This window comes from Alexandromys fortis, unplaced genomic scaffold, assembly GCF_014885135.2.
Source record: "Alexandromys fortis isolate MF-2015 unplaced genomic scaffold, M_Fortis_MF-2015_v1.1 scaffold_6, whole genome shotgun sequence".
In the NCBI taxonomy this organism is placed as follows: domain Eukaryota; kingdom Metazoa; phylum Chordata; class Mammalia; order Rodentia; family Cricetidae; genus Alexandromys; species Alexandromys fortis.
Genome location: NW_026067902.1, coordinates 8,393,970 through 8,421,304, shown reverse-complemented (window position 1 = coordinate 8,421,304; position 27,335 = coordinate 8,393,970). Strand labels below are relative to the sequence as shown.

At 53.4% G+C, this 27,335-nt stretch overlaps 2 protein-coding genes and 1 long non-coding RNA gene across 19 annotated transcripts in view; 1 reads left to right on the top strand and 2 right to left on the bottom strand.

The window, feature by feature from the left end:
• Nucleotides 1–1,675: 1,675 nt before the first annotated feature.
• Nucleotides 1,676–5,462, bottom strand: Gfra4 (GDNF family receptor alpha 4). 4 transcript variants are annotated; one of them, XM_050134217.1, is made up of 6 exons: nt 5,204–5,462; nt 3,608–3,971; nt 3,449–3,558; nt 3,240–3,374; nt 2,371–2,462; nt 1,676–2,241 (listed from the first exon to the last, which is right to left on the bottom strand). In XM_050134217.1, the coding sequence occupies exons 1-6, from the start codon at nt 5,253–5,255 to the stop codon at nt 2,191–2,193; spliced, it is 804 nt and encodes a 267-aa protein (XP_049990174.1). In that variant the 5' UTR covers nt 5,256–5,462; the 3' UTR covers nt 1,676–2,190. The 4 variants fall into 4 exon arrangements, with proteins under 4 accessions (XP_049990174.1, XP_049990172.1, XP_049990171.1 ...); XM_050134215.1 differs by lacking the exon at nt 5,204–5,462 and having other exon boundaries at nt 1,676–2,202; nt 3,449–4,256; XM_050134214.1 differs by lacking the exon at nt 5,204–5,462 and having other exon boundaries at nt 3,449–4,255.
• A 1,964-nt stretch (nt 5,463–7,426) lies between these two features.
• Adam33 (ADAM metallopeptidase domain 33) lies at nt 7,427–23,284 on the bottom strand. 8 transcript variants are annotated; one of them, XM_050134205.1, is made up of 23 exons: nt 23,048–23,284; nt 20,892–20,971; nt 18,300–18,376; nt 16,241–16,319; nt 15,979–16,055; nt 15,720–15,894; nt 15,452–15,517; nt 15,297–15,368; nt 15,027–15,193; nt 14,858–14,942; nt 14,639–14,781; nt 13,987–14,164; nt 13,790–13,879; nt 13,425–13,620; nt 13,188–13,296; nt 12,903–13,104; nt 12,735–12,812; nt 12,554–12,662; nt 12,333–12,477; nt 10,884–10,975; nt 10,516–10,588; nt 9,939–10,259; nt 7,435–7,744 (listed from the first exon to the last, which is right to left on the bottom strand). In XM_050134205.1, the coding sequence occupies exons 1-21, from the start codon at nt 23,145–23,147 to the stop codon at nt 10,563–10,565; spliced, it is 2,346 nt and encodes a 781-aa protein (XP_049990162.1). In that variant the 5' UTR covers nt 23,148–23,284; the 3' UTR covers nt 7,435–7,744; nt 9,939–10,259; nt 10,516–10,562. The 8 variants fall into 8 exon arrangements, with proteins under 8 accessions (XP_049990163.1, XP_049990166.1, XP_049990167.1 ...); XM_050134207.1 differs by having other exon boundaries at nt 9,939–10,254; XM_050134208.1 differs by having other exon boundaries at nt 16,241–16,316.
• LOC126496681 (uncharacterized) overlaps nt 23,271–27,335 on the top strand; it is a 10,790-nt gene continuing 6,725 nt past the window's right edge. For 2 of the 7 annotated variants that reach the window (XR_007590399.1, XR_007590403.1), the window contains exons 1-3: nt 23,487–23,641; nt 25,488–25,582; nt 26,126–26,378. This is a non-coding gene — a long non-coding RNA (uncharacterized lncRNA). Of the gene's footprint in view, nt 23,334–23,475; nt 23,642–25,487; nt 25,583–26,125; nt 26,379–27,335 lie in introns of those variants that run through there. The other 5 variants (XR_007590398.1, XR_007590402.1, XR_007590400.1 and 2 more) reach the window with 5 other exon arrangements.

Sequence of the window (27,335 nt, the reverse complement as noted above, 5' to 3'; positions counted from 1 at the left end):
CAAATGGCACCCTACATAAACTAGGACCTTGACGTAAAAGTAAATGAAACCCAACAAGCAAACAGGCAATTCTCCTAGTTTCCTGGGACTTGTGTAACATTTTCCAGTCTTGGTAGTTTAGAGAAGTAGTTTGTTCTCACCATTCTGGCAGAGCTGTACCCCTCTGGGGCCTCTGGGGATCCGGGCTCTATGTCCTTTAAGTCCAGTGGCTCTGGATATCACCTCCCTTCCCTAAGACTGTTGATAGAGTGATCGCTGGGCTCTGCCTGTCCTTGAACTACCTCCCTCTGCACTGATTTATAAAGGAGACATAAGATGTATGTTGGGCCTGCTTGGGTAGCCCAGTCCTCCTCAAGATCTAGAAGGCAATCACACCTGTACTATATGAAGTGGACTCTTTAGCCCCACTGTGTGATACTACGCAGGTGCTTGGCCTTAGGATAGGGACACTGGCTGCTGTGAAAGTCCAGTATTTTCACTTCATGTTCCTGTTAGTTTGGAAGACTTATGTCTACACTTTCTACCCAGAACTGTAGATACTGTTTTATGTAGAATCATTCCCACTTTGGGGGGGAGGGTAGAGACAGGGTTTCTCTGTGTAGCTCTGGCTGTCCTCTGTAAATCAGGCTGGCCTCAAACCCAGACATCTGCCAACCTCTGCCTCCCCAGTGCTGGGATTAAAGGTGTATGCTAGCCAGCCTCATTTCCACTTTTTAAAAATGCCTACAGATGTCTCAGTGGTTAAGAGCATTGCAGAGGCTCTGGGTTCAATTCCTAGCACCCACATCAAGTACCTCACAGCCTCCCGGAACTGCAGTTTCAGGCCCTCTAGTGCCCTCTCCTGGACTCCGTAGGTACTGCATGCACGTGGTGCACATATGTACACGCAGGCACACACAGGAAATAAAATTTTGGTGTCTACATTTTATTCTAGATACTCAAGTCAAACCAGCAGTGGAGTTGAGCACACTCAGATAAGGAAGTCCTTTAACAGACATCCGTTCTTTGTCGAAGCCACCTGGTGGCTGTAGGAGGCTGGGCCAAGTGGTGCTTCCCTGCCTCCCTGGCCCTGGCACAGCCTCTCCCCACCCGCATTGTAGGTGTCCACTTCCGTGCAGGTGGGCAAGGGTATTCTCTCCTTTTCGTGACGTGAGTAGAGTCTGGACCCAGCTTCACCCTGCCAACTCCTTCTTTGGGAAACCATCCCTCTTACACTTGGTGACCAGCTGGCTGTGATTCCCTTCAGGAAAAGGCCCATGACCACCCTGGGCCATCAGGGACCGATGCTTTTTCTCTGCCGAGATGCTAAGAGAGCCTAAAGCTCAGGCACGGAGGCATCTGACCCTACCCCTCAGTGGGGCCTCTCCTAGCTACTGAGCAGCTGTGTGAAGACGAGCAATCTCAAGACTTTTTGAACTCTGGAGACAGATGTGACGCGCTCACCCCAGTCTGACCTGTGTGCAGTTTACGGGAAGGAGCTGGCTGCTAACACCAGCTGTGAGTGTGCAATGGAGCTGCAACACCTGCCCTCAGTCTAGTGGATAGCTGCTCTTCCAGAGACAGGTATACGCACCCTCGGGTATTCAGGCTCAAGAGGAGTTCTGAGGGCATCCAAGACCACACAGGTCTCCATGTTTCCGCCGCAACAGAACAGAAACACAAGGTTGGTCTCAGTGCACAAGGGTTTATTGAACTGCTATTCTAGGGAAACCGTAAGGGAAGAGGCTGTGCAGCCAGTAGGATGCTGAGCAGGGGGGCGGGGGACCTGAGTCTTCAATGCCTACACAGCAGCTTGTCATAGGTGGCAAGCAATGCCGCTGGTCGTCCTGGGGCACGGGCAAGGCTTAATGGTGAGCAATGGCTGACTGGGGGGGTATTCAGGCTGCAGTGCTAACTCCACATGATCTCCTTAGTGCTTCATCTGCTTGGAAGAGGCAGCTCCAAATTCTAGGAGTCGGGGTAGCCTCTGCCCTGCTCTATAAACCATGGGGGCCCGGTGAGGTGACCATCTCAAGGATGGGGAAGAAAACAGCCAAGACACCTACTGATGGGGAACCAGAGGCTTCTCAGTCGGACCCTAGCCTCCTGCCTGCAATCCAGGGGACAGGCACACAGGTGTATGAGGCCTGAGGGCAAGGAAGTTTCACTTCTGCGAGCAGTGGGCTGTGCTGTCCTCGGGCCACCTCCTAATCAGAGCAGGGCCTGGAGAGCCAGAGCAGTGAGTACGGACAGGGAGGACACCTAGGGGGTGAGGACAAAATGGGGCTGCCGCTCCCTCCATCACCTCTCAAGCCACTCATGCCCCCACCTTGGTCTGCCGGGTAAGGACAGTACAGAAACGCCAAATTCCCATCCTCTCCCCATACCTACCTGTGGGAAACAATGCCCAGTATTCTGGTAGGGCTTCATCCAGTCCTGCAGAATTGAGGGCCACAAAGGGTTAAAGGCTTGCATGGCACCATCTATGGAGCAGAGGCATCCAGAGAAGACTTGGTCAGGAAGCAGTAGAAAAGGGCCCCCCTCCTTTGGGACAAACTGAGACACTCTCTGGGATCTGTGAGGCATGGTCAGAGGATGGGAGGCGCATGCTACAGGATGGCTGTGCCCCACAAAATGCTAGCCTTCATCCTCACAGGAGAGGTCACCCCTCTTCACAGGTGAACACAATCACGATTAGTAAGAATTTAACTCAGCTACTAAGCGACAGAGAGCAACTTCAAACAGGCTCCCAGAACTCTGGAATTAACCCCGAGGTGTGAACAGCAGTGTAAGTGAAGAAGATTGAGGAAAGAACCTCCTCATTGGTACCAGAGTGGGAGGCTCAGCCAACTCTAGGCCATTGGGCACATTTTAACTCATCCCTTCCGGCCCCTAGCGACCCCTTGACACCTAAAATTCTCTTGTGATCTACGATCTGGAAACAGCAGCTGCCCCAAAAAATGTCAGTTTCCTTCCATCAGAAATGGGCTCACATTAGCCAGCAAGATGGCTCAGCAGGTAAAGAAGGGCACTTGCCACCAAAACTGACGACCCTAGTTCTACCCCGGGGGACCCACACAGTGGATGGATAGATTCTCACAAGTTGTCACTTGGACTTCCGTCCATAATAGAATGTGCACAGGGCCCCCAGCCCAACTCAAATAAATAAAACAACGTAAACATTTTAGGGGTTCCCCACGGGCCAGGCGGCTTGGACTGGGCCGTCGACGTCCGTGGCTCCCGGCTCTCCAGCCCCTCACCCAAGCAAGGGTTCCTTGTAAAGAGCTTGCGGAAGGCTTCGCACTCTTCCAGCCGGTTTCCGCTGTCCCCACAGCCGCACCAGGGCGCGATGCGCGCGCTCACGTTGTCCAGGTAGTTGGGGGTGATCGCCGTGCCTGTAGGGACCCCAGGGCGCGGTGATGGGCTCCCCGAGTCCGCCGCCCCCCCGCCGGGGCCCACCAGGCCCTACCTATGAGGCCCGCATAGGCGAGGCGACAACGCGGACCCCGCTCCTTCGGGCAGCTGTCGCGGGAGCCGGGCACAGGAGCGCACGAGGCCTGGAAGACAAGGAGACGAGGCCTGCGCGCGCCCGGACGGCCATGAGCGGCCCAGCCCGTCCCGCACGCACCTGCACAGGCGGCTACGCTCGCAGCGATCCCGGACCTGCAGGCACGAGGGCGGCGCCGGCCCGGGGCCCGAGAACGCGCAGGACGGAGCGAAAGTTTGGCGGCGACGCTCGGCGCACGCCGGGCTCTCGCACTGGCAAAAGAGCAGCGCATGCGTGAGCGCCGGAGGCCCGCGGGCGAAGAAGCGGCGCAGAGCGCGGCGGCAGCGGGAGCGCACGCAGCCCCCGGGTCCGCTCCAGTCCTCGGGCGCCGCCTGGCCCAGGCATCGTGCCACATACTCCGAGCGCAGCTGCTGGCACTGCGCGTCTGCTGTGCACGCCTCGGCCGCGGCCACGCAGCGATTCCCGCCGGTGGAGCTCGCAGACCCTGGTGAGGGACAGGCAGGCTGCTCCCCATTCCGCACTACGGAATTTGGGGGTGCCCAAACCCAAGGGCACCATAGGTGTGACTGGGCTTCATCCTGAGGAAGAGGTATGAGCGGGTCCTAGGGATATCTATCCATGTTGTGGATGCAACACTAGGAGGCTGGGCCTGACCTTTCCCCAGAATCTGAGGTCCAGCATCCTCCACCATCTCCAGAACCGCTGCACGCTTCCACAGAAGTTCTATTGGGCTCCTTCCATCCTCCCCAGCTCCACCGGGCAGGACACTGAGGCCAACTGATTCAGCTACTGGATACTGGAAATGGCACCCCTCATCCTCCTTTAGACACACTAACGTTCTCTTCTCTGACACATGGAAACCCCTTGGGTGGATCTATAGATTTCTGTTCCTCCTATCCTGACCTTTACTTCCTGCCCCTGTACCAGGTGCTTCTTCGTGGGTCTGAGTCTAACCTATCCTGCTCCACTGAACCCTGGTTCTAGACCAGCAAAGGGGGTTCTGGGCATCGGATTCACTGGAAGGGTACTGCAGGTTGAGCACATTCAGGCCCTGGCATCCAGATGTGGATTCAGACAGATGGCAGGCCGTAGTCCTTCTTCCTAAGAACAGACCTGGACATTCGTCAGTAGTTTCAGTGAAGTTACAGGTAAGTGACAGATGCCAACCCACTCGGGGAAAAGAGAACACTTAATCCTTCATGTCAGAAGCTAGTAGACCTGGCAGCTGTGTCCAGACTTTCCACTGAACACATCTAAATCCGGACAAACCAGGAGGTCTGCAAACACTAAGAACCGAGTCTCCAAACTCAGGCTTGGCACCCCAGGCTCTAAAACTGTCCAGCCTGGCCTCTCACCCATCATCCTTAAAGGTGCTCCGCTCCACATGGACTCAAAGTCATTGTGGAACCCCCCGGAGCGAGAGCTCTGACGACCATATAAGGCGGGGAGGAAAGGAAAAGGAAAGTTCCTGGGGCACAGGTATCAAGGCCAGACTTGGGACTGGTGGCTCAGCGGAACCGAAAGCTGGGGTTCCAGGCATTGCACAGCAGGGGCAGAGTATTAGGGGCCCCTGGCCACAGAGCACAAGCCATTTTTGAACGTCCCTTCCAGCGTTCCAGCTCTCCCATTAGTCACCCTCATGCAATCCCACCTTGTCCCTGAGGATCGGTGCCAGAGATGGCAGGGGCCAAGACCAAGGAGGAGACAGCCTCTCACCCAGCAGCTGCAGCAGCAGTAGCAGCAGGGCAGACTCCAAGCAGCAGGCCATAATGATTGGCAGAGCCCCCGCTGGACAGGTGGTGCCGCCTTTCTAGAACCTCCTAATCCTAGAGGGCAGCGGGCACCCTGGCGTCTGGATCCACAGGAGTGCCCTGGGCTTTTGAGAGGAAACCACACCTGCTCTTCTCACGTTGTCCCCACCCCCAGGCCCTACCTTCAGGCGGATCGAAATGGTCCCAGAGCACTGGATTGCCTGTTGTACACAAGCAGTTGGCTCCTAATAGGAGCAGACCCTACTACTGGGAGAGGGGAGTCTTCGTGAAACTCAAAAGTTAAACAAGATTTAAACCTCACAGGTCCCGGAAAGCTGGAATGTGTGACAAGACGGTGTGTGACTAATGGGAACGTGGGAAGGGACGTTCAAAAACGGCGTGTGCTCTGTGGCCAGGGACCCCTAACACTCTGCCCCTGCTGTGCGATGCCTGGAACCCCTGCTTTAGGTTCAGCGGGGCCGCCCCTCCCAAGTCTAGCCTTGGTACCTGCACCCCTTCTGGAGGTTGTAGAAGCACCTGTGGAAGGGAGACACCCCTGACAGGCAGGGCTATCTGCCGGCCATGCTGAGAGCTCTAAAAGTCACCACCCATGTACCGGTGGGTGTTTTGGTGGCACCGGTGCCCCTGTAAGCAGTCCATCGCCATAGGATTTTAAGTAATCCCGATAAACTCATGTATTTGCCAAGCTGGACTTTTGTAGAGTCATTCTTTGACCCATGGTCAGATCCCTGTCTGGGAGGAGTGGGCACTTGAGTTGCACCTCCCCAAGAAGCCTCACACCCCCACACCCCCATATACCCCTATACACCCCCTCACACCCCTAGACACACTTGGCAACACTCAGCAACTCCAGGAGACCTGTTTCTCCATGCTGATCCAGTAACTTTAGGAAATCAGTTGTTCTTTTTCTTTCACTCACTGGTTTTACACATACGGAAATGTTGTAAAGATGTTGATTCCCCCCCCCACCCCGCCCAGATTCTAAACCCAGCTCTCTGGTGTGGTCATGTCCCGGGAGCAGCACTGGAGAATTAATACCGGTGCAACGCTGTGAATTAAACTACAGACCATTCATATTCTCCAGATTCCCACGCATGGCCCTTTCCTGTTCCACGACCGGGGCAAGGTGAGATACACCTGTAAACCTAGCACTTGGAAGCAGCACTTGGGGAGGTAGAGGCAGAAGGATCAGGAGCTTGAGGCCAGCCTGGGCTACACTGAGATCTTGTTCTCAAAAATCAAAGGTGGCAAGATGGCTCATCGAGCAGACTCCTGCCCCCAAATCTGATCCCCTGAGTTCAGTCTGGACCCATATGGCAGAAGTGAACCAACTCCCTAGAGTCCTCTGACGAGGAATGCTCCCCCGCCACACACATACAATCAGTAAAATTGGGGGAGAATTATGTCAGGATCCCACACTGTATTTGCCAAGTCTCCTCCCAAATGAGGCAGTCTTTCAATATTTTTAAATCTCTATTCTTTCTTTAAACAATTGTGTGTGTGTGTGTGTGTGTGTGTGTGTATGCATGCATGCATGCATGTGAGCCCAACGTCATTGTCAGGAGCTGTCTCAGCTAGAATGGCCAGCAAGCCCCGGGAGTCCTCCTGTCTTCATCCGCCCATGAGATTGATGCACTCAACTTGTTACAGAATTGCTGTGGGCTTAACTTGGGTTCTCACATTTGTGTGCGGCTTGACCAATTGAATCATCTCACCGGGCCCTCTGTAACAGGACTCTTGGTTTATTGTGTGGGACTGGTAAAGAATTGAAGGTCCAGGGAAAACAGACGGTGTGGAGATGGCAAAAGTTTATGGAGCTAGCCTCAGGATGGGAAGAAGCTGAGAGTGGGGAGTCTGCCTGGGGTTCGGCGTGGAGCATCTTGTAAGGTTCCCAGTCCTATTTCCCTCGCCTTCTCACCAGGTCCTCCCTCCCACCATTCCCACAAGAAAGGAAGCAGCCATTGTAGGAAGCCCGGCCCAGTTTCCCTGTATATTTTCACTCTCCTTTGCCTATCCAACCTTGCTAAGAGTTCTGGCTAGATGGCTTCTGGACCCTTCCTACTGAGTGACTCTTATCTTTTCTTCTGGTCAGATTGAGACACAGCAGTGTTTAAAAAAAAAAAAAAAAGATTTTATTTTTATTTTGTGTTGTGTGTATGCTACCTGAGGCCAGAAGAGGGCACCAGATCCCCTAGAGATGGGGGTTGTGGACAGCCGATTTGGCTGCTGGGATCTGAACTCCAGGCAACTGACTTGGTTGCTGGGATCCAAACTCTGGGCCTCTGGAAGAACTCTGCAGGTGCGGAGGGGCCAGGGCAGGGCAGGGCAGAGCAGAGCTTGCCAGCTTCTGGAAAGCCCAGGGTAGAATTGCCTCCGTGCACTGACCTGGGACCAGGCTTCGGGCTGGCAGTGCACCCAGTCAAGGAGGGCTGCATGCTGAGCAGCAGCCAGCCAGCCCAGTCTGGAGTCAAGATATGTTGGCGTCCTGCCAGGCAGAGGATTGTGGTTAGAAAAAAATGTTCACCATGTATTTTATTCCATTTAATAAAACCTAAGATAGCCGTTTGCATTGCTATACAGCATTGAGCCTAAAGGTGATTTTTCTTTCACAGTGACATCATTATGACCCAAGAAAGACAGGGTGACAGTGTTCCATATGAGCTTGCTGAGCAGCAAAACAAAAAAACAAACAAACAAACAAAAAACCTGCCCCAGAGATGCTGCAGTGCACTGTGGGACACACTGTTTACAGAAGGGGCTAGAAGTTTGTGTTTGCAGCTTCCCAAGCTAGTCCCTGTAGCACAGACCACCCACCCACAATCAACACAAGAAATAGCACGACTGTGTTCCAGCAAAATTCTATTTAAGAACACTAAAGTTTACGCCAATTTTCACATTCGTGGTTTTCTGTTTTTAAAGCTATTTAAAATCTAAATACAATTCTTAAAGAAGAGGCCTAGAAAAAGCAAGTGGCCTGGACTTGGTCTCTCCAACCCAGCTGGCTCTTTCCTGGGCAAAGGAAGCGAGTAGGCTGGGCTTAGCCCGCTCACCACGGTTGGTTCTTTCCCAAGCAGGCCTTTAGCTGTTGTGTGCCATGATGGAATTTTATAAAAACATCTCCTTCGTTCAAGAGAGACTGAGCTTTGCTGGACCTCACAGCAAGCCAATATACCATGAGACCACTTAGGACCTAACCTGCTGTCCTGCACCTGCTTGCGTTCCTTCATTTTCTTCACACCAAGTCATCTTTGTTTGTTTTTGTTTTTCAAGACAGGGTGTACACAATCCTGGCCACCCTGGAACTTGCTTTGTAGACCAGGCTATCCTCAACTCACAGAGATCCTCCTGCCTCTGCCTCCAGAGTGCTGGGATCAAAGGCATGTGCCACCACCACCTGGCTGCACTGAGTCTTTTAATGAGTGTGAGGTCAGACCACCATTGTTGAAAAGAACAGTTACCACCTTCATTAGAAAAGATTCAAGTGCACACTCACTTCCCACTGGTGCGCTTGCCTTTCGGGGTGCACCCTCTTGACCCAGGGGCGCAGTTTATCTCATTGAGGCACTTGTCTGGGTGTCCTTTGTGTGATACTGAGAATATTTCTAACAGGCTAGGGATCAAACCCAGGACTTTGTGTACACTAGGCAAGCACATTCCCAGTTCAGCTCATGCTTCAACTTTTTCTATTTCAGGTTTATTTTCTTTTTAACTGTGCACCCCACATGTGTGTGTGGGGATGCCTATGGAAGCCAGAGGTATTGGATCTCCTGAAGCTGGAGTTACGAGTGATTGTGAACCATCTGATATGTTTGCCAAGAGTTGAACCCTGGTCCTCTGGAAGAGGAATATGTGCTCTTAACAGCCATCTCTCCATTTCCTCATGCTTCGATGTCTTTAACCCTTTTGTAGCCATTCTGTAACCCACATACATGCATACATACACACATACATATATATGATGTACATTATATACACATTATTAGCTAATATTAATAGTTAAAATTGTAATAAAAGCACCTGTATTTGCCAATAGCTAGATATCAGGAGACATCAAGATGGCCTGATGCTGTATTTTGGGCAGTGGGCTGTTTAGACCATACTCATTTGCAGCAGTCTCATAGCTTCTGGAAAGGCAACAGCAAGTCCCCTACGCAGGGGAGAGAGCCTGGCCCTAAAATGAGTTTGAATCCAGATGCTGCTCAGGCCATGCTGTCTATAGCAGCCTTCTCTCACTTGCAGATGCTGACAGACACCTACTGAGTCCCCAGCTAACAGACATCCCGGAGCTAAGATCCCTCATCAGATTGAGGGGTTCCCCTGCCTGTCCCACACCGCCTCAGGTTTATGCCATGAAACCTCCCTATCGTCAGGAAAGAGTAATAGCCCCACTTCTGCCACATTGGTTTTGAGGCTCTGCCATACTGTCTCTGGTGCTGGGCCCCGAACTCTCCTAGGAGCCCCCACCTTGTTGTCCTTCCTGTCTATAACATGGTGTTACTAATTTTGCTTTGGTTTTGTTTATTTGTTTTTTCAAGTCAGAATTTCCCTTTGTATCCTTGGCTTGATTCTTGAACTCGATTTGTACACCAAGCTGACTTGAACTCAGAGATCTGTCTGCCTCTGCCTCCCGAGGGCTGAGATAAAGGTGTGCGCCACCACACCCAGAGGTTGTTACTTACGCTTTTATTTCTCAGTGGATACCTCTGTGTCTCTTTAGAAAATCCCTCAAACTCTTTCAGCGGAGGCAGCCAACAGCACTGATAGAGCTCGTGAATTTATTGCTTAGAAACATCCTGACATTTCAGACAGCACAGCTCTCAGGCCTGGGTAGCTCTGGGGGTCCCGGGAAGACCTTCACATCAGCCCATCAGTAGTACAAGAATTCAGATGCCGGCCGGCGATGCCCTTGGGGCCCCGGTTCCTGGAGTGGCAGTGGTCACCTGTCTGTCTCCTCACCTCAGGAAGTCCCCTTCTCCAGAGACAGGATCTTAGCTTCTGGACTTGTGGGAAGAATGAAACAGCAGAAAGAGGGGTCATTCACTAAGGGCTGGGGCCTGAGGAAAAAAACATGGCTCTCCCTTCCCCGCCCCTAGGGCTTCCAGCATCCTGGTCTCCTTGACAAAGCTTCCCTAGAGGGTTGCATCTCATTTCCTTATTGATATAAACCCATAAATCTGAGTAGTAAGCAACAAGCTGAGAAAGAGGTTGGTGACTGGGCAGTAGGGGCAGAGGGAGGTATCTGGATCCCTCACCTACCTGGGGATCAGGCAGGTATGCGTGGCACAAGCTTCTTAGGGTAGTCCTTATGTAAGTACAGAGTTCTCTGGCTCTGAAAACAATGCAACATTGAAGGGTACAAACACTGTTGGCAAGAGGTGCCTGGGGCTGAGCCCAGGAGTAGTGGGTGCTGAAAAGGGGGATTCTGGTGGCACAGGCCTTTAATATTAGCACTCGGGAGGCAGAGGCAGGCAGATCTTTGTGAGTTCGAGGTCAGCCTGGTCTCCAGGACAGTTAGGGCTGTTATACAGAGAAACCCTGACTTAAGGGGGGGTGGGTGGGAAGGAACAAGGCAGACGGCAAGTTCCACCCCTCACTTCTTTTTCTGTCCTAAGTGCCACACTCACCTAGGGGTGAGGACTCTCCAGTGGTACTGAAGCCAAACTCCGTGGAGTGAACATTGCCCAGCGGGTGATCCCTGCAGGGGCCTTCGATGGTCCTGTGCAGCAGATAAGATCAGGAGGTCAGAGAGTGACCTGAGCAAGGCGAAGGAACTCGCGTCCCCGAAGCGTGGCACACAGTCCCAGCTCTGTAATGTCTGATTTGTCCATGCTCAGGCTTCAGATTCCACCTTCCTGCTCCATTCTTGAAGTGTCCAGACCCGACTCAAGACCTAGGACCTCCAAGGCTGTGGCCATCTTCTCTCTCCGAACCTACTGTTCCTCCCAGGCTGACTCCATTCCAGCCCCCACTCACTCTAGGTTTAGGGCTCGCTTAGGTCCCATCAAGAGCTGAGGTGTGGAGCTGCACCCCTGGGGGCGGGAGCTGTGCTGTCAGGTGCTCCTCCTAGTTAGGTGCTCTGCCACGCTTGACTCCGGAGCCATCTTTGGCTGCTGGTGCCTTTCCCACAAGGCCTTGCTGTTTTGTCGTTTCATTCAGACACTCCCCGCTGCCCTCGAGACCCCGTCCTAAAGGTGGTGCACAGCTGCCACCCCTGTGGTGCCCTTGCCAGCTGCCACGCCACCTTGTTTCTCTGCCTGCAGACCCCCAATCATCACCTGGCCCTTCCGAGGCCTCCTCCCTGCTCCTGGGGCCTGTTGGTGCCATTCCCTGCCTGCAATGCTCTGTGCACATCTCCAGCCCAAATTCTCCCCTTTTCCCTGGTGGGCCTGGAACACTCCCAGATTCGGACTGCCAAACGTGGACATAGTGTGTGGGTCCAGTGAAGAGGCGGCCCTGGGCGGGCCATACGTGTTATCATGTAGCATGCCTGCCTATCAGAGAACTGGGTTTGCAACACCATGGTCTGCGGAGGGCAGGGGCACTGAGTCCTGGCTCAAGAGCAGTCAGCACCATAGCTGGCCAGTGGAAGGGAGTGCAAAGGTGTGCTGGGATTAACGCTGAAGAGCTTAGAGGGGGCCGCAGAGTGATTTGGGCAAAGGATGAGGCAGATGGCTAAAAACTGGAAGCTAGAGAAGTCTTCGGAGACACAGCAGAGCACAGACCATTTAGAATTTGTTTAAAACGAAAACAAACAAACAAAAGGAGTGAAATGAAGGTGAGGCCATAGCCCCTTGGGAGATGCAGAAGAAAGCCAGAGGAGCTGCCATGTGGGCAGAAGCAAAGAGCAGCACCAGTGAGTGCTGGTCAGGGCCGTGACACACGAGGACTTCTTCCCACTGCCTAAGGGCTCTCACTATACCGACAGCTGAAACCAAACTCCAGCCACTTCCCACAGCCCCAGCTCCCTGTAGCTCCCACTCCCCAAAGCCCTGGTGAGTTCTGAAAAGCAGGAGCCACAGGGGGCAGGCTCAGAAAGAGAGACCCAAGCCCTCAGAGGTTGGCGCTGAGCCTACCTGTTGCATACGGGGTCCCTCCTGCAACACCACCAGGGTCTCTGACAGAGTGTTGGCAGCCGATAGTAGCACCAGGCTAGGCCAGCCCCAGGGAGCAGAGGCAACAGGAAGCTGAGGAGCATGGGCAGTGGGAAGGCATCTCGGTCTGTGGAGGACAGGGCTGCTGAGTCCCCGAGCAGGCTTCTAGGTGGTGTCTGCCTGCTCCCACACCACTGGCATACTTGCAGGCTGTGCAGGGCCACTATCCAAGCTACCGCCGAAGCCTGGCTTGTCACAGAAGGGTGGATCCCAGCCTGGAGCACAGTGGCAGTGACGATTGCTATTGCAAACCTAAAAAGAGGATAGAAAAGTCACACCGGATCAAGGACCTCCAGGGTTAACCCGACCCCTTCAGCCACTCACCCCATGGTTGTTGCAGGCAGTCAAACAACGGTCCAACTCCTGGGAGGTAACATTCTGGCAGTGCCTATCCTGGCATACCTATGGGCATTGGTGCCCACTGGGCAATGAGGAGGATACTCTGGCATGGCAGATTCAATGGCCAGGAGGGGTTGAGGAGGCAGGGCTCACCATTTTAGGTCCACAGCGGGTACCTGGCTCCACCAGGCCCAAGTCAAGCTGGTCCAGTTGAGTATCAGGGAGGATAAACACTCCCTGGCAAGCCACCCCATGACCCCCGAGGAGAATTGTGGGATTCATAGTCACTACATGCTGCAGCACAAACGGGGTTTGCTCCCCGCCATGGCACAGCAGCTTCCCACACTGAGCATCCCTGGGGAGGAAATGGAAGGTGGTAACGTGTCTCACGTGCCCTGCCCTATTCTGTAAGGGTAGCCCTGCAGCTGCACACCTCACCTCTGTGCACAAGGAAGGAAGCTGCCCTTGCTGTCCCGGCCACAGTTCCCCTGCGAATTCCCCATGGAGTTCATCTCCTGGAAACAGAACTCAGGGGCAGGCTGGGATCCTGGGGAAGAATGGAGATAGAAGAAGCTGAGCAGTTCGGGCCTCGGTTCCCCGGGTGGAGCTTGCATACAGTAGGAAACTGCTGCTCCCAGAAGCGATCAGGGCATCAGAGCAAGCCTGCGGTCTCACCAGGCCCCCAGAGCTGCTGGCACTGCCGCTCCAGCGTAGGACACCAACCGTCTAGGCAATAGCCGCGGCCCTTGGCGCAGGGTGAGCCATCCAGGAGGTAAATGTCTGCGGGACAATGCGGGGAGGCACCCGTGCAGAACTCAGGGAGGTCGCAGTCACTGGCAGCGGGACGACAAGGCGTGCCTGCCGGCTTTAGCTACACCAGTGACCCATCGAGAAGGGCAAAGAGACAATAGAGAGACTGACATCTTTGCCAGAGCCTGAGGGAGCGTCAAGTGGACCCACCCACCTGGTCAAGCTCAGAAGGACTAGAAGGTACCAGCTTAGGTACCAACAGGTCGCTCCCCAGTGTCCCTATCTCTCACCAGGCACTGAGCACAGCAATCGCCGTGGGCGCATTGCGCCCCCGCACGCAGGGAGCAGTTGTGGGCAACGCAGCAGGAGTCTGAGCACTTCTGGAGTCAGAAACAGAACACGTGGTGATGACGCAGCAAGCCAGACCTGGGAGAGGCTGGGAGCAGGGGTCAACCTTGGACCCCAGGGACCCAGATGCTAATCTAACCTGGTCAGAACCGCAGTCACACTCCTCTCCTGCTTCCACGAAGCCATTGCCGCAGCGGGTGGGCAGCACCAGGAGCCCCGGGCCCGGGGTGTTGGAGAGGCACGCACCACCTCCTTTGCGGAAGAAGATGCGCAGCTGGCGGCGGCTGCAGGCGCTGAAGACGCGCGGGAATGGGTGCCTGTCGGGGGAAGCGGACATCGATGGTGTGTGGACCATCTGGCCTGTGGGAAGCACCTCCTAAGCTCTAGCTGCTATTGCACTCTGGGCCCTGGGCTTAGCCACACAGCGGACAAGATGTGCGGTTACCTCCTGAGCTAAGCAAGTAGTCTAGAGAGGAGAGGTCCAGAGAGGAGAGGTTTAGAGAAAGGAAAGGACTCGCGTAATCACACAAGAAACCTGTGACACGGGAGGCTGACACTCAGGAGGCTGTGTGTCAAGATCTGGCCGCCCAAGCCCTAAGGGGACCAAAGATCAGGAGTGGAGTACCCTAGTCCTAGTCCGAATGTCATGCTGAGACTTCTTAGCATTTCTCCCACTAAGGCCCCATAAATAGGCTGTTATCACCCTCACTTTACAGAAGAGGGAACTGAGGGGTAACCAAAGAAACGCAGGTGCCGCATCCAGGTCCGGGGGCACGACCTTCTGTGCGTACCCTGTGGCTGCCTCCATGACGCAGCCTCCCTGCTCTGCATCTGCTTCCATGCAGCAACCGTCGGGGTCATGGCGGAGGCCCAGGCTGTGGCCTATCTCGTGGGCCATGGTGGCTGCTGTGCCGATGGGGAGTTCCGAGTGGTCCTGGAGAGCCGGGCTTCGCTGATGACCACAAGCCCTGCCTAAGCCCCTCCCCTCCGAGGTCCCCCGTGGAGCTTACTGTGCTCACACCTCCGGAGCTCTCTGCGCTGCACATGCCCTCCACGGGCGCCAGGCCCACCGTGGTGCCCTGGAAGGTGCGGCCCCTGGGGTGGCAGAGCAGGGCATGACTGGGTGGAACTGGGAGTAAGGGCCACCCCGCAACCCGCGTGTGTCAAAAGGACACCCACGTGAGCAGTTGCGTGGAGTCGTGTGGACGCCTAGACCACAGCCCACGACGCCACTGCAGGAAAGCCCAGAGGGTTGCGTTGGCGTCCTGCGTGATGCGGCTGCGATCCTGTTCCGTCCACACTTCCAGGCCGGTCAGTACCACCTGAATATCCAGAGACCTGAGAATCTGAGGAAGGGACCATTTGAGGCCAGAATTAGCCACCCACTGTGCCTAGCCAGAGCTTCTCAAATAACACATTCTCACCCCGTCAGCACCCTAACCACCCAACCTGGTCCACGCAATTGGCAACTTCCAGGAGGCGCTGTCTTGTGTGATTCAGGTTCTGATGCTGTACTAAGAACTGCGAAGGCAGAAATCCCTGGGTCATAAGGGGTTGAGCAGGCTCTGACTCAGCCCAGTCAGACCTCTTAGGTCTCATCTCACCAGGGTGTGGTCAGCCACTATGTACAGTTCCAGGTACCTGGGGCTCCTGCGGACCTCTCGCCTCACCTGGGAAGGGCAAATGGTGAGGGTCAGGCTGCTTGCCTTGAGTCCTGGCCACCAGCCACATTTCTTAGAAAGAACAGTTAAAACTTTCATTCAAACTTTATTCTTCAGCCTCCGGATTAAACCTGGGACACCCCAACCAGGATCTGCATTCCTGTCTCTTCTTGTCTGAAGGATCATGCCCACTCTAGTCTGTGCCTCTTACCCTGCTCTGGAGGACATGAGGAAGCCTGGCCATTCCTGCTTTGTATTTGGAGTTCTCTCTCCAGGTGAACAATTGCTCCATTCGGAAGATCTTGTGGGTTGAGAAGTCCCTGTTGTCCCCAGAAACCCAGGGGTGCAGATAGTAGCTGATATTGCGGCTGAGAACAATCAGGCCACTAGAGTGCAGAAAAATGCAGGCGTGTGTGAGAACGAGCTCTCACCTCTGCACCAGCTCCAGGCCCTTTCCCCTAACTCCTTACCTCATCCCAGAGCAGGTGCTGAGAACTACCCAGGATTCCAGGAAGCCCCTCACACGCCCACGGTAGTGGCAATGATCCTAGAGAGAAAGGAACTCAAACCCCAATCTCAGTGGGGTCTCAAGATGGAGGGGTAAGGAGGAAGGCAGGCTTGCAGGTTGGCTGCAGTCTCCTTAGGAATGCAGAAAGGGATAGGGTAAGCATTTGGGGGGGTGCATTCCCAGTATCCCTCACGCTGTCCTCAGAGTCCATGAAAGAATCTCACCGTGTGGTTGGGGAACAGGACCACGGGCTGCCCATCTGGGCTGTAGTGGGTTTCTGTGTATCCTGGGGCCAGGAGCCTGCTGGGAAACAGGTATGTTTTAGGAATCACTGAATTTAAATCGTCTCCTGCAGCTTGCCTTCGGGCATTCCTTCTGGAGTGCTACCTGAGCTGCCCTGAATGATGCCTGCAGTGTGTCAGAGAGAAAGGACTGGGAAGGCTGCACACTGTTCTAGAAGGGAAGCCTCAGAATAAAAGAAGACAAAGGCCTGGGGTGAGCCCTGGGCGGCTTAGACATGGGGATGGGAATATGGGGAACCCCTGGAAGGAGCAGGCAGGGGCCTTTGGTGCTGTGGAGCCTGCAGCAGGTAGATGAGGAAGGAGTCAGAAGACACTATAGCAGAGATGCCCCGTGGGGCCAGGGCCATGAGCTCTGCATACTCCTGCCCTGCTGGGCATCTGTTGGGGAGATCCCAGGCCCTGCAGTTCTTCTCAGACTGCTGGATCCCTGTGTTCATCTGACCCTCACTGGTACTTATCCCCAACTTCCAGAAAAACAAAGTCCCACCTGCCGGCATCTTCTCCTATTGCGTCCACCTGGGCAAGGATCCCTTTACTTGGAGCTCGACTCTACTTAATAAAGACTCCATCTTCAGGCTCCTTCCCTCCCCTGACCCTACCAAATAACAACTTTCTTCTTCTTCTTCTTCTTCTTCTTCTTCTTCTTCTTCTTCTTCTTCTTCTTCTTCTTCTTCTTCTTCTTCTTCTTCTTCTTCTTCTTCCTCTTCCTCTCCACCTCCTCCTCTTCCTTCTTCTCCTCCTCCTTCTTTTCCTCCTCTTTCTCTTCCCCCTCTCCCTCCTCCCTCTCTTCTTTATATTTTGAGACAGGGTTTTGCTAAATTGCCTAGGCCAGTCTTTTTTTTTTTTTTTTTTTCGAGACAGGGTTTCTCCGTAGCTTTTGGTTCCTGTCCTGGAACTAGCTCTTGTAGTCCAGGCTGGCCTCAAACTCACAGAGATCTGCCTGCCTCTGCCTCCCGGGTGCTCCACCACTGCCTGGCTTCCCCCCCCCCCCCAGGCCAGTCTTGAACTTACTCTATAGCCCAGGCAGGCTCTAATTTGACCCTGCGCTCCTCCTGCCCAGCTTCCTTCCTACAGAGCAGAAATCACAGGCCTGACTTCAGTTGTTCTTCTTACAGAAAACCCTGACTGCAACTTCACCTTGTCCTCCAGATTACCCACCACAGTCCTGTGCTGTTGTAATCCAGTCGTTCTTACGCCCACTTCAACTTTGCTTCTTAGCTGACTGTTCTCGTATGTGAAAACACTCAATGTGTGCACAAACACACAAGACAGTTTAGTGGGTAAGGGTGTGGCACTCCCTGGAGCTATGGTTTGGAATGGGGTTACAGTTTGTTCCCAGTTTGTCTGACTCCATGGAGAAGGAGAAAGCGAATGGCGTACACTTTCGGCAGTGCCAACAGGAAAAGAGACACAGAGCAAGCGATACTGCTGGTGACAGCGTCTATAATCTCCATTTCCATCTTGTTCACCCACACACCCGGGGCACCAGCCTGAGAGACACATTTCTCATTTACTACTTCAAAACCTTTGACTCTTCAATCCAGGATGTTTAGCACCAAAATGCCTTCTGCAGTCTGGTCCTACTGGGACTTGGGACTCCCCAAGTTCTTCCCTCCCTTCTCTCTTCCAAATGGAAACATTCCAAGCCAGCCAGAGGAACTGTTATGACTGGATACTGACCTTTGGAGCTACAGTGTTTCTGTCCCTGCCATGGCATCTGTGGAAGCCTGTCTAGGATTGTCCCTTTAGAATGAACTGGTACATAGAAATGTCCACTAGATGGTACTCGCTGATCTGCAGCAGGGAGCCACCAAGCTGCTCCAGGACTTGAGATGGTGTATAAGTTCAGCCCACTTTAACCTCATTAGCCACTCTCCCTGTGGCTAATGCCTCTGCCCACCAAGCCTCCCTCAGAAAGCACTGATCCTCTCCCCCAGAGGGTCTGTTCTGGGCTTCAGCCAAACCCCAGGCTGATACTCACTGGTTCTTCTCCAGCTCAAGCAGGAGATCCTGGCCTTCAGCTTCTAAAGCCACCAACACCACATCCGGCTTCACAATCTGACCAAGAAGGAATGCAGTGACACACTAGGCTCTGGGCCACCTGCCTGCCAGGGGACAGGAAGGATGTTCTAGAGCTGGCTAGAGAGAAGCTCATAGGAACGACAGGTCCCTGCTTTGCAAAGAGTGAGCCAGTGTGGGGGTGGTAACTCAAAGACGTTCCCAGCGCTTGTGATTACAACAATGGCCCCTTACAGATGCATGAACAGCCTGCCAGGAGCTCCTGGGCCTTTTTCTTGGTCGGCCCTCTTCTTTTGCTCCTAGAAAGGGTTTGAAAAACAGTGGGCGGGGCCGGAGAGATGGCTCAGAGGTTAAGAGCATTCATTGCCTGCTCTTCCAAAGGTCCTGAGTTCAATTCCCAGCAACCACATGGTGGCTCACAACCATCTGTGATGGGGTCTGGTGCCCTCTTCTGGCCTGCAGGCATACACACAGACAGAATATTGTATACATAATAAATAAATAGATATTCTTTAAAAAAAAAAAAAAGAAAAACAGTGGGCACTAAAGGTATCATGACTGGATGGGCTGCGGCTTCAGCCATGCAGGTACTGCCTGCCTGAGAGCTTGCTCTGTTTGCTTGCCGGTTTGTTTTGGGTGCTGCAGTTCAAACCCAGGCTCTTGCGTATGCTACACAAGCCAAGCACTGAGCTTTGTTCCCAGCTCCTTGTTATTCATCTTGCTGCCTTCCCCGCCTTCCTGATGGAACCCAGACTTTTTCCCTCCACCTCCAATTCCGGCACAGTGCCTGGTCCTCTAAAATTCCATGTGGACTCCAGGCTGGTCTCACAACTGAGCTCAGAAAATAAACACGAGGTCCCAACTTAGGCACCCCCAAGAGTGTCGACTCTCTCAGCTAGATGTCAGGAGAGCTGGCCTTGGCCCTCTAGGCCACCTCTCCTCTCTCCCTGACTTTGCCTTCTTTCCTGCTGTCCACTCGGCCTGGCTAGAAGCCAGAACTGGAACCAGCCCAGGAGATTCCAGGGAAGAGGCTGCTGTACTTTTTAAAAATGCTTTCCCCACCCTTGTTGGCTCTCCCTTTTTATCCCAAAATGCACCGGGCTGGGACCCTGGCCAAGAGTCATGCAGGGGAGCCCTTCCCCAGCAGGTGTAGAGTGCATGGCTCTCACTTCCCCGGTCATAGGCCCCTCAAGGGTCCAAACATAAGCTTATATGGTTGGAATGCTTCTTGATTTATAAGCAAACATTTGCTCTGGGAGAAAGGGAGTAGCCCCGATGGGAGGTCCCTGTCCCTCCGCAGCCCTTGCTGCCTTCACTTCTGTTCCAGTGTTCATCCCCCCCTCTTCTGCGCCTCAGTCCCACCCTGCAGTATGATCCTGTTTGTGAAACAGACACACTGCTGGCGTTCCCCCTGCCCTCACAGGATTCCTAATGCAAAGCAGAGCCCTCTGGGATTCTCCACTCAGCCACAGGCCAAGCCAGGCAAGGAGAGAGGCCACAGTCAGGGCGACCCTGGTGTGCGTCCAGTCCTCCCTTCCACAAGTCAGCTTTGTTTGGCTACTTGAGAGAAATCCCAGAGGTCTGGGGGATCCCAGGGAAGGCCCTAAGTTGGAAGGTTTGAACTTCTGGGAACCCATAGACATTGTGGAAATGCTTTCTTGGGTTTGGACAGTGGCGCTGCCCTCTCTTGCCTGGAAATACAGAATCAAACTCTCTAGCTTGAGTAGTAGGGAGGAATGAGGAAGGTAGCCAATTGTCTGAAGTCGTTTAGATCATAGGAGGCCTCAGACTTCTGGAACCAATGAGCTATGAGAGCATGAGCAATTTCACAAGCCATCTGGAGCTCAGTGTGGCCTCTCAGTTTGCAGCGTAGCTATAATGGCGCACACAGCTGGGGCGTGACTATACTGGGGAGAATGTGATGGGCAGGAGTAGAGAGGAGGCTGGGCAGTGTCCTGGAGAAGCAAAACGGAGTGGGCTTTCATCTGGAGATAGCAGGGAAATGGACCACTGCTTCCTTGCCACAGGTGAATTCCAGCCACGGAAGCTGAGATTACAGGACAGCAATGTGTTCGCAGAGCCACATGTTCCCCACAAACGTGGCCAGAGGAGGATGTTCTGTGTTCTTCCTTTAAAAGCTTCTGAAGTTGGCGTGATGGCTCACAACTTGAAGCCCACCAGAGCTACGTAGTGAGACCCTGTCTCAAACCAAGCACAACAGAACAGAACAGAACACACACACACAAAGCATCTCCTGAAAGGCTTCCAGCCCCAGACTCTGAACTCATGTCTGCCTAGTTGAGTGGGGAGAGCTTGGATGTTCCCCAGTGGAGGAGAGGGTTAGGGCCAGGAATAGAAGGGATAGGAGGGAGGAAGCTCAAAATGACCTCCATGTGTGCGGGCTCACGCCATCTAGATGTCTCCCTGTCCCACCCTGCCTGACAGGGAGTGGCTTAAGGGTATAGTGATTTGGTTCTGAGAAGCCCAGAAAAACCATCACACTGCATTTTGGAGAAAGACAAAGGGACTGAGGCCCAGGGTTATAGATACTGACCGGCTCCTCCAGGGTGACTTTGAGCCAGAGTCCTCCATCTAGGATCCAGTGGGGAGTAACGGGCTCTCCAGGGACATTTTCTGGTGTCAAGACAGAGAATAGAATCAGAGCAGGTAGGAGCAGGAAGCCAGCAGGGAAGGTGAAGCCCGGAAACCCAGGCTCCATATGCAGCATTCCCGGGCTTGGTGTTCATAGGGCATCCCTAGAATGGAGCAGCGGCCAAGGAGGTGGCAAAAGAGAAACTAAGGCACCAAGAACATTCCCATTGAGGGATCTGAGAGTGGCCAGACCTTGGGGAGCTGGCTCAGAGTCAGAGAGCATGAGAAGAAGCCCAGACCCCAGCGCAGAAGGGGTGGGAAGGAGGAGGCAGCCTCCTCTGGTATTTTTAGAATGGACAGCAGATGCCTTCAGGGTGAAGGATGTGTAGCCAGAGGCTGTCTGTCTCCTCTGCCATCTGAGTAAGAAACCACCAGATGTCTTGCTCAGAGCTCCTGTTGGGGTTGATGCTGATGGCGGGACTCTGAGGGACCTGGCCCAGAATCCCCCTGTTTTTATGAGGGGAAAGGGGTTCAGAGCCTCGGTGCTCCTAGGCCAGGCCTTTCCAAGGGGGCTCCAGGAGGATTCCAGAGCCAAGCATTACTCAGAGGGTGCTGGAATGTTCTTCAGGAATGTTCCTACCACCCCTCTCCTATCTGGTCCCAGCCACCCTCACAGGGCCTATCCTGCAGAGCCAGGCTCTGGCTGCCAGAACCAGCAGGGAGCCTTCTCAGTCCTCCAGCAAGCCCAGCTCATAGAAAAACAAAGCCCAAAAGAACCCCACCCACCACCAGCTCTGACCTCTGCCCTGCCCAGGCTGAGAGCTATCTCTGAGGTTGACTCTACTCTTTCTGAATCATCCCAATCATTTTCCTCTCCCATCTCCCCTCAAAAGTCTGGAACAGAAGCTGGATAGGTGGTTGAGTGGTTAAGGCTGCTCTTCCAGAGAACAGGCTTCAGTTCTCCGCACCTGTAACTCCAGGTCCAGCACTCTGTCCTTCTCTACCAGCCCCCAGGTAGACCTGGTACCTCCATGGTACACAGATGCACATGCAGGCAAAATACATGCACACATTTTAAAAATCTGGGATAGCAGCAGCTCCAGGAAGCCCCTCCGTGAAGCCCAGGTGCTTCTTAATTAATGAACCATCATTAATTAAGAGGGTGTGGCTTTGGAATGGAGGCTGAAGAAGAAAGGAGGGGAGGAGAGGGAAGGGACAGAGACACCTTCCTGGAGGTAAAAGAGCTCTTAGTCAAGAGAAGGCTCGATTGGGTATGGAGAACCACGTCTTGGTGGCTCAGGTCACCAAGGGTGCAGGATATAGGCGTTCTCTGTGCAGTCCTGCAGGGACACCTTCAGGAAGGAGGCAAGGACGGAGCTAGGAGTCTGAGTGGATTAAAGTGGAATCTGAGGATGCCAGTCTGGGTTGGGGAACACAGAGGCGGTTTCTCTTATGAGGTCCATCATTACCTATCCCCTGGCTAAAGGCAGTATAGCTCTCGTTCATCCCTTTCAGAACTGTAACGGAGCTGAGTCCCTAGGTATCGGGTCGCCTCCAGGCTGCCCATCAACCAGTTCACAGTCCTTCCCATCTCCTTCCTGGTGCCTCCTCTGCCTTCGGGACAGCCGTGTGCTTGCTGTATGGATTTTGGAGACTAAGGGCCCTGTCCATATCAGAGTGAGGGGAGGTTACAGTAGGAAGAGAGAGCGGCAGTCCCCAGGCACTGCTAGGCACACACCCCGTTTGAAGAACAGCCACATAAGGCACCGGTATAAACACCATATACGTTGCCTAGACCCAAGACAAGGGGAGAATGGAGCCTGATGGAACAGCTAAGTCCATGGGCAGGGCACAACGCCGAGGACCCCGAGGATCAGTCCTTCCTGGAAGAGGAAGACTCTCTGACCTAAAATAGTCTGGAGATGCAGAAGCCTCGGAGCAGAGCTAGGAGCTGGGCAGCACTGAAGGGGGGATAGAGTCAGCCCAGAATCCCCTTCCCATGTCCTTTCCTGGACAGGTAGTACAGGGTCTCAAACTCTCTGTTCCACTAGTTGCTCTGGAACCCATGACCACCACCACTTCACCTGCCCTAGAGGCGCTCCCGGCTCGCACCCTCACCTGGAAACATCAAGGCGCTCCTCAGGGGACACGCGGAAAGTAACAGCTGCAGCAACAGCAGCACGGGAGACCCCCCGGATCTCCCGCACTCCGGACCCATGGCTGGGAGTGCCTTTGCCTCCCTCTCAGGCTCGGCTATTGGCTCCACCCCGGCTGCAGGGGGCCCGCCTCCTCCCTTTCTCAGCCTGCCTCGCGCCACTTCGCAGGACCCTGTCTGTCCATACCCTGGTCCGCGGGACCTGAGCTCGAGCTGCGGGAGCTCGGGCGACCCTCACTGGCGGCAGCGGTAATAATCCTACCTAGGCTTGCAGAGGGAGAGGAGCGAGGGAGGGAATGGTCGCGGAAAGTTCTTAGAGAACCTCTTCCTGTGTTGAGCAGAGGCACTGGCTGCGGAACCCCCCCCCCCCCCCCCCCCCCGCAGCAGCTGTCAGGTCTGCCCAGGGCGCGTCTCCGGTCCTGGTCTCCCGAGTGACCTCTGGACCTGCCTTTTTACCTGCCCTGCGCGAGGACTCCTCCAAGGATCTGTCTACCCGGGCTTAGTGACGCCTGCAGTGAATCCTTCGGAGGTAGCTGTCCCCTGCCGCCCAGGAGCTCGTGAGTACCTAGGGGCCTTGTGGAGGCCGCGGTGCTGGAGATTGTGGTTTCTGGAAAAGGCGATGGTGGTGGGTGCAGGGGACCGGCAGCGATGGCCAGGGTAGAATTGTACAGTGCCGCAGATTCCCCAGGCGTGAGGAATCCTCCAAATTTTAGGGGACATTGCTTTCGTGTTGTAAAGTACACTTCGTGATGCATTTGGATAGCAAAAGATTTATCTTTGAAATAAACTGGTTAATAGTTTGGCTGTGAGAATTTGGAATGTAAAAGTTCTGATGACAGAGAAAACTACGTATACAGAATTCAAACATCAAACAGTATCAGGCAATGGGGCCCTCTTGGATCAAGACAGGACACTCAAGACTGCCAGCCTGGGCAATAGAGATCTCCTGGAAGGGAAAGGGGAGAGAGAGAGAGAGAGAGAGAGAGAGAGAGAGAGAGAGAGAGAGAGAGAGAGACAGAGAGAGAGACAGAGAGAGAGAGACAGAGAGAGACAGAGAGAGACAGAGAGAGACAGAGAGAGACAGAGAGAGAGACAGAGAGAGAGACAGAGAGACAGAGACAGAGAGAGGCTCCAGCATCACATAAACTGGGTATGGCAGCACACACCTGTAATCCCAACAGGTGGAGGCAGAGGACAAGTTCAAAATCACCCTCTGCTACAGAAAACTGAGTGAGATCGGCCTGAACTGGAGAGGGTGGGCTCTGTCACCAGGGAGATGGCTTAGTGAGCAAAGGGCCCTGCTGTGCTATTTGAGCTCAGGTCTCCAGCAGCTGCAGAATGGGGCACACGCCTTTAAGACAAGTGCTGGACATTACAGAGACAGGCAAATTGTTGAGCTCCAGGTTCAGTAAGAGACCCTATCTCAAAATTATGATGGAGAGTAACATAGGGAGATACCCAAAGTCACCCACACATACATGTATAGGATGATTGTACCCCCTACAGAGATACATATGCATACATACAAAGGTGAGCATCCACACATGCACACACAGGTTAATGTACCCCCTACACAGATACATGCACAAACATATAAAGGTGAGGGGAGACTGAAAGATAAGCGAGCCATGATTCACGCCTGTAATTCCAACACTCCAGGGGCAGCTCGAGCTACACAGCAAGACCCTGCCTCAGAAACCAAACCCCAAAGCATAAAATGCTTAGGAAAGAATTCCTATCTCTTCGGTCTCCATCCTTTCGATTCTCGTTTCCCACGGGAAGCCACTGCTACTGGTTTCTTACGTAAGTTGTTTTAGATACAGAGTTGTTATAGACAGACAGACAGAGAGATAGCATAGTCATTCACATTCGTAGCCTGTTTTTCTAGCGAATGGTTAGTCCTCCTTTTAACAATCTGAGGGACCTCTGTGCATGAAGGAGATTCGCCTTTGCCTGGAGTGTGGATTGCGTTTTCCCAGCCCATGAGTTTTGCCCAGCCGATTGCCTGTGCCTTTAGTTCATTTGTTCTTGTAGATGCGCGGCTTTCAACTGTATCATTATAATCACATTTTTCATAAATTCTGCTGCCACCAGACAGTCCGTAGGTCTGAATTTGAGACTGTAACAAAGAGATTACAGGGGCGTTTGTGTGCATGTGTCCTTGGCGTCCTCCCTGGCCTGTTCCCCTTCTTTATCTGTCTGCCTGGGAACACATCCTTAGGAAGTCATTTGTCTGTGAATCCTCGCCTTGGGTAACAATATGGCTTTGGTCATGTTGGGGGCTCCAGTGCAACAGGTGGGGAGGCTGCATGTCCTTTCCCCGTGAATGAGTAAGAGGGGTCACCAGAAATACTGATGGTGGCAGAGGCTATTCTTCCACCGAATTCCCTGTTCCTTCTGCAGGTTGAGCCTGGGGAGCGGAGGGATACGATGGAGGCATCTGTCATATCCAGATTCGCTCGGATGCCTCTTCCCTCATGCTGGAAGGATTTGAGAAAGTTAGTATTAGTTGTTGATGACAGAATCTAGGATCACCTGAGAGAGAGAGAGAGAGAGAGAGAGAGAGAGAGAGAGAGAGAGAGAGAGAGAGAGAGAGAGAGGTTTCTGGCCAAGCCTGGGGAGAATTATCTTGATTGTTTGATTGAAGTGAGAATACCCGTCCACTGTGGGTGATACCATTCCCTAGGCAGGTGCCATCTGACAGACTTGGTTGATGACTCTAGGCAGCTTCAGCCTAAAACAAGCTGAGGGTAGGGAAGTGGAGCAAAGCCCCCGTGTAGACCTTCAGGCTGTGTGGGGAATCCTCTACACATAGCCTGAAGTAAGCAAACACAGAGGGGCCGAGAAGAGGGCAGGCCCTTCAAAGGGCACCATGGCTCCTACAGTCAAGGGGAAAGCCACTGCAGCTGCAGTGTGTGCCTTTGCCGTCAAGTTCGGAAGCTCTCCCTGATTACCAAAGCCAGGTTATTATCCCTGCGTGGTACCTCTTACTGTGGCACGTTTCACACGGCTTCCTAGTTGCCGGTTTCCTCTTCCACCAGACCGAAAGCACCATGATGGCTGGGAATTCATTTGCTGTACATCCTGGTACGGGACCTGGCCCAGCCGAAATGAACAAGACGAGGAAGGCCATTGACATTGCTCTTGGCTGCCTCACAGCTAGACGGTGAGACTCTCGCTGAATATACACTGGTTGCAGCACATTCATGAATCAAGCTGGAACTGACCTCATGGCTGACCTTCACAGTGCCAGAAGGTGCTATGCAGGTGAATGCTACAAGAATGAGCTGCCAGGTAAGATGTGCCCAAAGGTGCAATAGTGACATGAAGGTTATGGGAACAACCAACCGCTTTCTGATTAGCTCTGAGCCTGCTCCACAGGGGAGAATCTATGCCTGGTACTATAAATCAGGTCAAAAGCCCATGGCTCCGGAGGTCATAGACCCTGGAGGGAGCCTGTTACTGTTGTTCTGCTACATGGGACGTGTCGAACAGCTTCCTAAACATTTGTTTATACCCGTAGGTTAATGCTGCTCTCTCCTTGACCAGAGAGCTGCAGTGGGCGACAATTACTGCAGAGTCAAAACAGCTGAAAATAACAGACTGTTGAGTGCTTGGCCCTAAGTAGGACGTCTGTATCAATTCTCCAAAGGCTCAGGGGACATCAGGGAAGGGGGACAGGGAGAATATATAGGTGCTGGAGGACGAGGAGGATTACTATAAGCTGCTGTGTCCTGCACATGATATGACCATTGCAATCAAGGACGCATAGCAGCGGTGGCTGGCTGCACAAGACCAAGCCAGCAAGAGCAGTCACCGTTCCAACAGGCAGCACTAATTGGACTCTGGGTTATAAAAATATATAATAAATAAATGAGCGGACGTGAAGTTGGGAGGGGGATATATTGGAGGGTATCTGGTCGGGGGACTGGGAGGGGACACTTAGGAATGAGTATGATCAAGATACGGTGTGCATGTAAAATTGTCAAAGACACTCAAAGTAAAATAAAAATATGAAGTAAAACTGACCATATGTGATGGTGCACACCTTTAATCGCAGCCCTTGTGAGGTAGAGGCAGATGGGTCTCTATGAATTTAAGTCAGTTTGGTCTACAGAGAGTTCCAGACCTGCTAGGGCTACATAGTGAGGCCCTATCTCAAAAATAAACAAGAGGGCTGTAGCCTCTGAGCCATGCGGAGATCATTTATTCTTTCAAAGCTCTGTCTCCTAAACCCAGAGAAGTTTCCAG